Source organism: Salmo salar, chromosome ssa14 (assembly GCF_905237065.1).
Source record: "Salmo salar chromosome ssa14, Ssal_v3.1, whole genome shotgun sequence".
Taxonomy (NCBI): Eukaryota; Metazoa; Chordata; class Actinopteri; order Salmoniformes; family Salmonidae; genus Salmo; species Salmo salar.
In genome coordinates, this window is record NC_059455.1 from 91,190,593 (window position 1) to 91,201,444 (window position 10,852).

Below are 10,852 nucleotides of genomic sequence, written 5' to 3' on the forward strand. Positions count from 1 at the left end.
CTAGTCTAAGCTTGTGATGATAGTCACGGAGACTTGTATTTTCAAATTGTCCTCACACACACACACACACACACACACACACACACACACACACACACACACACACACACACACACACACACACACACACACACACACACACACACACACACACACACACACACACACACACACACACACACACACACCTGCGGTGCCCTAGAAACATGTTGGCTGATGTGTACTCTGTAATTACCTCGGAAGCCCAACCTCCTCTGAGGGGGTTGCTAGGCAACGACAGCAGGCCAGAGGCGTGGCTGGTTGTGTCTGTCTGTGAGTGTGTGTGGAGGTTGATTGGAGAGGAAGAAACCACACAAACTATATAGGAATAGAAAAGACCAAACGTTTTCCTGTTTCATTCCTGTGCATCAACTTTATATTGTAGAATATTACAGTACATCTGGGTGGTACGTACACTGAGTGGACAAAACATTAAGAACACCTTCCTAATATTGAGTTGCCCTCAGAACAGCCTGAATTCATCGAGGCATGGACTCTACAAGGTGTTGAAAGCGTTCCACAGGGATGCTGGCCCCTGTTGACTCCAATGCTTCCCACAGTTGTATCAAGTTGGCTGGATGTCCTTTGGGTGGGGGACCACAGGAAACTGTTGAGTGTGAAAAACCCAGCAGCATTGCAGTTCTTGACACTCAAACCGGTGCGCCTGTCACCTACTACCATACCCCCTTCAAAGGCACTTAAATATTGAGTCTTGTCCATTCACCCTCTGAATAACACACACACACAACCCATGTCTCAATCGTCTCAAGGCTTAAAGATCCTTCTTTAACCCGTCTCCTCCCCTTCAGTTACACTGATTGAAGTGGATTAAACAAGTTACATCAATAAGGGGTCATCGACTGACCAGGTGAAAGCTATGTCATGGAAAGAGCAGGTGTTCATAATGTTTGTGTAGTTCACTAATGAACTCAATCACTGGATAGTCACTAACCTATAATGATGAATTTACTAATGAGCCAAATAACACACCTGAGGTTATAACGAATCAGAATGGTGTTACACATCAGTAGAAATCTAACACGGTTAATTATGTTACAGGAACTCTTAATCACATGACTTTACAGAAAATATACAGAAAAGTGCTGTTATTATACAAACACAATGCCCAGTTAGCAGGCTGAGTTCAAATAGGTTCAATTTAGACTTAAGAGTTTGAACTTTCGGGAGTATTGCTATGGTTCCATTTTACTGGACAAAGACGGTGATGTCACTCACGCAGAAATGATCGACATGACATAAGAATTTTGTCAACACAACTTAAGTATTGCTTATGAATGAGGGTTATGAACGTGTAACAAAGTCCTTATATAGGTACCCTTCATTGTCTTCCTGACAGATGCGTTGCCATGAACTATGCAGTGCAGATGGGAGTAGTCAAGCTTTGTGACGTGAGACGATGGCTACCAGTCTTTGAAAGTGTTTGACATAATGTGACTTCCAGTTAGAGAGATGATTGTTATTATTGCAGATTCATTTAACAGAGCTACAGTCCTGTAATATTATAGCAATACAAACATATAACAACAAAAAAACACAAAAAAACTATTGGAAATAAATCAGAATAAATAATAATAATAAGAAAGTTCTAGACAATAAATTATCAGCTTATACTGTAAACATCAGACATCAGATGTAGAGAAAAACAGAAAACCTAAAAAATGTGTTATTAATTATCCTTCATAGTTCTGGAATTCATGCAGATAGAAATGGAACGTTCAGGAGCCAATCATGAACCTTCCCACAACAGGAGCCAATCAGGAGCCTTCCCAGTGGTTCAGGAGCCAATCAGCAGTCACCCCATAGTTCAGGAGTTAATCAGCTCCTCCCTAATAGTTCAGGAGCCAATTCATTCTCAGTAGTCTGACGCAACACTATGACGCTAGTACAAATCTCAAATCTCTTCTTCACAACAAGTAATAATGCCTATTTAATAAACTAACGCTTGCTTCAAATACTAGATGCATTCTGTACAGTAACAACCATTGGAGGCTACCTGTCCTCTAAAAACTCCAGTTATGTCAGGCACACAAACACACACACACAAAATAAAGTGTGTGAGGGCCACCATTAATTCACTCATCTATCTGTCCATACATTCTGCTGTGTGTCATTCCACCCCCGACCACTAGGTGGGAGGCTAACGCAGGACACCTAGGTTGAGCAGTGATGACAGAGATCCAATAAATTAGTAACCCTGTAGTGTTCACTGTGATAAAAACATACTTAGCATTGATAAATACATCAGTGATCGATGTTCAGTACCTTTCAATGGCTGCCAGTTCATAAAGCCACAGGAAAAAAATGACTCTTATTTGGGGTGTTGCCCTGTGCAGTTTTTTTACTATCCTTCCCCTAACCTGTAACCAGTGATTGAAGTGGACTCAAAAAGGTTACTGTACTCACTATAATTTAACTGTTAAAGGATTTCATATTTCAGAGTCAGTATTCTATAAGCAGTAGAACATTAAACATGCTGCTTTTCTGTACCGGTCAACACTGTCCCACTTCAACCTCTGAACTTCAACCCCAGACAACTTCACTGCCAGGGTTCACCCATAGGCATCTTGGGAATGGTGATATACATCTCCATTGGCTGGTCAGGGTCCGGGGGGCAGTTCCTCCAGTAGGATGTGGTCTTCTCATTGGTGGTTGGGACGTATGACTGGTCCTAATGATACAACACGCACAGTTATTCAGAAACACACACACGTCTATGTTCTATTTGTATTTATTATGGATCCCTATTAGTTCCTGCCAAGGCAGCAGCTACTCTTCCTGGGGTTTATTATGGATCCCCATTAGTTCCTGCCAAGGCAGCAGCTACTCTTCCTGGGGTTTATTATGGATCCCCATTAGTTCCTGCCAAGGCAGCAGCTACTCTTCCTGGGGTTTATTATGGATCCCCATTAGTTCCTGCCAAGGCAGCAGCTACTCTTCCTGGGGTTTATTATGGATCCCCATTAGATCCTGCCAAGGCAGCAGCTACTCTTCCTGGGGTTTATTATGGATCCCCATTAGATCCTGCCAAGGCAGCAGCTACTCTTCCTGGGGTTTATTATGGATCCCCATTAGATCCTGCCAAGGCAGCAGCTACTCTTCCTGGGGTTTATTATGGATCCCCATTAGTTCCTGCCAAGGCAGCAGCTACTCTTCCTGGGGTTTATTATGGATCCCCATTAGATCCTGCCAAGGCAGCAGCTACTCTTCCTGGGGTTTATTATGGATCCCCATTAGATCCTGCCAAGGCAGCAGCTACTCTTCCTGGGGTTTATTATGGATCCCCATTAGATCCTGCCAAGGCAGCAGCTACTCTTCCTGGGGTCCAAACAAATGAAGGCACTTACATTATACATAAAAAAAATATAAAACAGTACATCATATAACATTATTACACCAGTACATATCTACAATACGGAATGTATAATACCACCATACAACAATATTACAGTGTACATATGAGTGGAGTGCGTGTGCATTTGTGTCTGGTGGCATGTCTTGTGGGGTATGCATGGGTGTCTGAGCTGTGTGCTAGTAGTTTAAACAGACAACTCGGTGCATTCAGCTTGTCAATACCTCTCACAAATACAAGTAGTGATGAAGTCAATGTCTCCTCTACTTTGAACCATGAGAGATTGACATGCATATTACCAATGTTAGCTCTCAGTGTACATTTAAGGGCCAGCCGTGCTGCCCTGTTCTCTTTTTTGGCACCTGACCACACGACTGGACAGTAGTCCAGGTGAGACAAAACTAGGGGCTCTAGTGCTGCTTTGTTGATATAAGGCAGAGCAGCGCTTTATTATGGACAGACCTCTCCCCATCTTATCTACTGTTGTATCAACATGTTTTGACCATGACAGTTTACATTCCAGGGTTACTCCAAGCAGTTTAGTCACCTCAACTTGTTGAGGTTTAGGATTTAGTGAATGATTTGTCCTAAATACAATGCTTTTAGTTTTTTTTTAAATATTTAGGAGTACCTTATTTCTTGCCACCCATTCTGAAACTAACTGCAGCTCTTTATTAAGTGTTGCAGTAATTTCAGTCACTGTAGTAGCTGACGTGTATAGAGTTGAGTCATCCGCATACATAGACACACTGGCTTTACTCAAAGCCAGTGGAATGTTGTTAGTAAAGATTGAAAAAAGTAAGGGGCCTAGACAGCTGCCCTGGGGAATTCCTGATTCTACCTGGATAATGTTGGAGAGGTGAAGTCTGCCACTAGCACAGTCAGTGTAGTCAGCTCAGCTATCCCCATTGTGCCTTGATCTAGGTTGTGCAAAACTAAACATGGCGGTGTTCGATTTAGCAATCTCACTAGAATAAAGACCTCCTCCATTCCTGTCATTATTGAAAGAGATTGTGATATCTCAGATCTCAAAATAGGGCTACTTAATGTTAGATCCCTCACTTCCAAGGCAGTTTTAGTCAATGAACTAATCAATGATCATAATCTTGATGTGATTGGACTGACTGAAACATGGCTCAAGCCTGATGAATTTACTGTGTTAAATGAGGCCTCTCCTCCTGGTTAAACTGGTGACCATATCCCCGCACATCCCGCAAAGGAAGTGTTGCTAACATTTACAACAGCAAATGTCAATTTACAAAAAAAAAAGACTGTTTTCGTCTTTTGAGCTTCTAGTCATGAAATCTATGCAGCCCACTCAATCAATGTTTAAAGCTACTGTTTACAGGCCTCCTGGGTCGTATACAGCGTTCCTCACTGAGTTCTCTGAATTCCTATCGGACCTTGTAGTCATAGCAGATATTATTCACATTTTTGGTAACTTTAATATTCACAAGGAAAAGTCCACAGACCCACTCCAAAGGGCTTTCGGAGCCATCATTGACTCATTGGAATTTGTATAACATGTCTCTGGACCTACTCATTGCCACAATCATATACTGGATCTAGTTTGAATAAAAAAAATCTTAATGTTTTTCCTCATAATCCTGGACTATCGGACCACCATTTTATTACGTTTGCAATCGCAACAAATAATCTGCTCCGACCCCAACCAAGGAGCATCAAAAGCCGTGCTAGAAATTCTCGGACAACCCAAAGATTCCTAGATGCCCTTCCAGACTCCCTCTGCCTACCCAAGGACGTCGTAGTACAAAAATCGGTTTCCACCTAACTGAGGATCTAAATGTAACATTGCGTAAAAACCTTAGATGAAGTCGCACCCCTAAAAACAAAAAAAAATGGTCACAAGAAATTTGCTCCCTGGTATACAGAAAATATCCGAACCCGGAAGCAAGCTTCCAGAAAATTGGAACGGAAATGGCGCTACAAGTCTTCCGACTAGATTGCAAAGACAGCACTGTGCAATATCGAAGAGCCCTCCCTGCTGCTCGATTAGCCTATTTTTCCAACCTAATTGAGGAGAATAAGAACAATCCAAATTTATGTTTGATACTGTAGCAAAGATACATTTAACACTTCACTTCAGCAGTGATGAATTCATGAACTTCTTCGATGAAAAGATCAAGATCCTTAGAAAGCAAATTAAGGACTCCTCTTTGAACCTGCGTATTTCTCCAAAGCTCAGTTGTCCTGAGTCTGCACAACCCTGCCAGGACCTAGGATCAATGGAGACACTCAAGTTGTTAATCCTGAATCTCTTTACACATTCATGAAAATAGTTCTGGCCTCTAAACCCTCAAGCTGCATACTGGACCCTATTCTAACTAAACTACTCAAAGAGCTACTTCCTGTCGTTGGCCCTCCTTTATTGAACATAATAAATGGCTCCCTATCCACTGGATGTGTACCAAACTCACTAAAGTGGCAGTAATAAAGCCTCTCTTGAAAAAGCCAAACCTTGACCCAGAAAATGTAAAAATCTATCAGCCTATATCGAATCTCCCATTCCTCTAAATCTTTTTTAGAAAAAGCTGTTGCACAGCAACTCACTGCCTTCCTGAAGACAAATAATGTATACGAAATGCTTCAGTCTGGTTTTAGACCCCATCATAGCACTGAGACTGCACTCATGAAGGTGGTAAATTACCTTTTAATGGCGTCGGACTAAGGCTCTGCATCTGTCCTCACGCTCCTAGACCTTAGTGCTGCTTTTGACACCATCGATCAACACATTCTTTTGGAGAGATTGGAAACCTTAATCTTATCTGTCGGAAAGATATCAGTTTGTCTCTGTGAATGGTTTGATCTCTGACAATTCAATTGTACATTTTAGCGTTCCTCAAGGTTCCATTTTAGGACCACTATTGTTTTCACTATATATTCTACCTCTTGGTGATGTCTTTCGGAAACACAATGTCAACTTTCACTGCTATGCGGACGACACACAGCTGTACATTGCCTACACTGGAAGCCTGTGTTTCAGACATTTCAGGCAAATGTTTTACTTTTAAACTCAGACAAAACAGAGATGCTAGTTCTAGGTCCCAAGAAACAAAGAGATCTGCTGTTGGATCTGACAATTAATCTTGATGGTTGTACGTCTAAAATAAAACTGTGAAGGACCTCGGCGTTACACTGGAACCTTATCTCTCTTTTGACGAACATATCAAGAATATTTCAAGGACAGCTTTTTTCCATCTTCGTAATGCAAAAATCGGAACAATTTTGTCCAAAAATAAAAGCTAATCCATGCTTTTGTCACTTCTAGATTAGACTACTGCAATGCTCTACTCTCCGGCTACCCGGATAAAGCACTAAATAAACTTTAGTTAGTGCTAAACACGGCTGCTAGAATCCTGACTAGAACCAAAACATTTGATCATATTACTCCAGTGCTAGCCTCTCTACACTGGCTTCCTGTTAAGGCAAGGGCTGATTTCAAGGTTTTACTGCTAACCTACAAAGCATTACATAGGCTTGCTCCTACCCGTCTCTCCGATTTGGTCCTGCCGTACATACCCACACATACGCTACGGTCACAAGACACAGGCCTCCTTATTGTCCCTAGAATTTCTAAGCAAACAGCTGGAGGTAATTCTCCTGTCTTATCTGGTGTCCTGTGTGAATTTAAGTATGCTCCCTCTAATTCTCTCTCTCTCCCTCCCCTCCCAGAGGACCTGAGCCCTAGGATCATACCTGGCCTGATGACTCCTGGCTGCCCCCATTTCACCTGGTCGTGCTGCTACTCCAGTTTCAACTGTTCTGCCTACGGCTATGGAACCCTGACCTGTTTCACCGGATGTGCTACCTGTCCCAGACCTGGTGTTTTCATCTCTCTCTCTCTCTCTCGACCTCTCTCGACCTCTTTCGACCTCTCTCGACCTCTGAATGCTCGCCAATGAAAAGCCAACTGACATTTACTCCTGAGGTACTGACCTGTTGCACCCTCTACAACCACTGTGATTATTATTTGACCCTGCTGGTCATCTATGAACGTTTGAACATCTTGAAGAACAATCTGGCTTTAATGGCCAGGTACTCTTATAATCTCCACTCAGGACAGCCATAAGAGGTTGGTTCCTCTCTAGGTTTCTTCCTAGGTTCCTGCCTTTCTAGGGAGTTTTTCCTAGCCCCCGTGCTTCTACATCTGCATTGCTTGCTGTTTGGGGTTTTAGGCTGGGTTTCTGTACAGCACTTTGTGACATCTGCTGATGTAAAAAGGGCTTTATAAATACATTGATTGATTGATTGATTGATTGATTGATTGATTGATTGATTGATTGATTGATTGATTGATTGATTGATTGATTGATTGATTGATTGATTGAGTAACAAACACCCACCTCGCAACGGATGCGACTCCAAACTATCCAAACTGTTTACACTGGTCTTGTTGGCGGAGAGACATTTTGCAGTTTTAAAGCAAATTTCCTGCAATTCTACACATTTTGCCATATCATGTGTGTTCATATGATACTAATTGTCAATGCCCGACTGAGTTTGTAATTTTCTATTTATTTATTTGTCGGGACCCGCTGTCCGTATTGACCCCGTTCTGGGTCCGAATCCAGAGCTCTTCTGTTGAGTACGGCTGATCTAAAGTATTGGAGTATCGTGTGTGTTCCCGTGTGTATATAAAGTATTAGAGTATTGTGTGTGTTCCCGTGTGTATATAAAGTATTATATAGGTTTTGACCCTTGCCAGTTTCTGGACTCTGTACCCGCCTGCCTGACCTGTCTGCCTGCCCTGACCTCGAGCCTGTCTGCCACTCTGTACCTCCTGGACTCTGATCTGGTTTTGACCTTTTGCCTGTCCACGACTATTCTCTGGCCTACTCCCTTTGGATTAATAAACATCTTAAACTCCAACAATCTGCATCTGGGTCTCGCCTTGTGTCATGATATCTGTGTGTATATAAAGTATTACAGTATCATGAGTATTCCTGTGTGTATTTAAAGTATTGGAGTATCTTACCTTGCCAGTGGGGTTGTATTGTGTGTCAGTGGCGCCACCATGTGGCAGGGATCGTCTCTGCAGCAGCAACACCAGTACAGCTATCATCACCAGGCCAGAGAGGAATGTCAACACACACACACTGACAAACATCCCCACGTACCGCCCTCTGGATACACACTCTGGAGACACACACACACACACACACACACAGCTGTGAGTACTACACACTGTAGTATAGAGGGACACACCGATATTTGATCCTGAAATAGTAACACTGTCCACACAGACACACTGTCCACACAGACACACTGTCCACACAGATACACTGTCCACACAGACACACTGTCCACACTGTCAACACAGATACACTGTCCACACAGACACACTGTCCACACTGTCCACACAGACACACTGTCCACACTGTCAACACAGACACACTGTCCACACAGACACACTGTCCACACAGACACACTGTCAACACAGACACACTGTCCACACTGTCAACACAGACACACTGTCCACACAGACACACTGTCCACACAGACACACTGTCAACACAGACACACTGTCCACACAGATACACTGTCCACACTGTCCACACAGATACACTGTCCACACAGATACAGTGTCCACACTGTCCACACAGACACACTGTCCACACAGATACACTGTCCACACAGATACACTGTCCACACTGTCCACACAGACACACTGTCCACACAGACACACTGTCAACACAGACACACTGTCCACACAGATACACTGTCCACACTGTCCACACAGATACACTGTCCACACAGATACAGTGTACACACTGTCCACACAGATACACTGTCCACAGATACACTGTCCACACAAATACACTGCCAACACAGACACACTGTCCACACAGACACACTGTCCACACAGACACATAGACACACACACATCTGGCTCATGCTCAGACAAAGATACTAAAGTTCTACTCTGATATTTATAAATGTTGCCATGGAAACTTGGCTTTGGCAACTGGGAGTGGGATGGTTCGGGAATACAGGGGGGAGTAGGGAGGGGAGAGGAGGGAGGAGAGAGGAGGGAGGGGAGAGGAGGGAGGAGAACGTTGAGGCTGGGGAGGAGGTGATTGAGAGAAAGAGGACAGTTAAGATATCAATGTGTGGGAGGACAGGGAGAGAGACAGAAGGGACGGAGACATAGGGGAGAGTGGGTGGAGGAGCGGGGAGAGAGACAGAGGGGAGAGTGGGTAGAGGAGAGGGGAGACAGACAGAGGGGAGAGTGGGTGGAGGAGCGGGGAGAGACAGAGGGGAGAGTGGGTAGAGGAGAGGGGAGACAGACAGAGGGGAGAGTGGGTGGAGGAGCGGGGAGAGAGACAGAGGGGAGAGTGGGCAGAGGAGAGGGGAGACAGACAGAGGGGAGAGTGGGTGGAGGAGCGGGGAGAGAGACAGAGGGACAGAGGGGAGAGGGAGCGGATGTTGCAACTAGCACTTACAGTGTGTGTGTATGTGTGTGTGTGTGTGTGTGTGTGTGTGTGTCTGTAGTATGTGTGTGTGTGTGTGTGTGTGTGTGTGTGTGTGTGTGTGTGTGTGTACACTGCTCCAAAAAATAAAGGGAACACTTAAACAACACAATGTAACTCCAAGTCAATCACACTTCTGTGAAATCAAACTGTCCACTTAGGAAGCAACACTGATTGACAATACATTTCACATGCTGTTGTGCAAATGGAATAGACAACAGGTGGAAATTATAGGCAATTAGCAAGACACCCCCAATAAAGGAGTGGTTCTGCAGGTGGGGACCACAGACCACTTCTCAGTTCCTATGCTTCCTGGCTGATGTTTTGGTCACTTTTGAATGCTGGCGGTGCTTTCACTCTAGTGGTAGCATGAGACGGAGTCTACAACCCACACAAGTGGCTCAGGTAGTGCAGCTCATCCAGGATGGCACATCAATGCGAGCTGTGGCAAGAAGGTTTGCTGTGTCTGTCAGCGTAGTGTCCAGAGCATGGAGGCGCTACCAGGAGACAGGCCAGTACATCAGGAGACGTGGAGGAGGCCGTAGGAGGGCAACAACTCAGCAGCAGGACCGCTACCTCCGCCTTTGTGCAAGGAGGAGCAGAAGGTGCACTGCCAGAGCCCTGCAAAATGACCTCCAGCAGGCCACAAATGTGCATGTGTCTGCTCAAATGGTCAGAAACAGACTCCATGAGGGTGGTATGAGGGCCCGACGTCCACAGGTGGGGTTTGTGCTTACAGCCCAACACCACGCAGGACATTTGGCATTTGCCAGAGAACACCAAGATTGGCAAATTCGCCCCTGGCGCCCTGTGCTCTTCACAGATGAAAGCAGGTTCACACTGAGCACGTGACAGACGTGACAGAGTCTGGAGACACCGTGGAGAACGTTTTGCTGCCTGCAACATCCTCCATCATGACCGGTTTGGCGGTGGGTCAGTCATGGTATGGGGT

General features: G+C 44.5%; 1 protein-coding gene across 1 annotated transcript in view; it reads right to left on the reverse strand.

The window, feature by feature from the left end:
* Positions 1–678: 678 nt before the first annotated feature.
* Positions 679–10,852, reverse strand: part of LOC106570589 (integrin beta-8) — a 33,432-nt gene continuing 23,258 nt past the window's right edge. Inside the window, exons 15-16 of the mRNA XM_045694953.1 lie at positions 8,406–8,566; positions 679–2,728 (exon numbers count right to left, since the gene is read on the reverse strand). Of these exons, the coding sequence (XP_045550909.1) occupies positions 2,597–2,728; positions 8,406–8,566 (293 nt within the window). The 3' untranslated portion in view covers positions 679–2,596. The remainder of the gene's footprint in view (positions 2,729–8,405; positions 8,567–10,852) is intronic.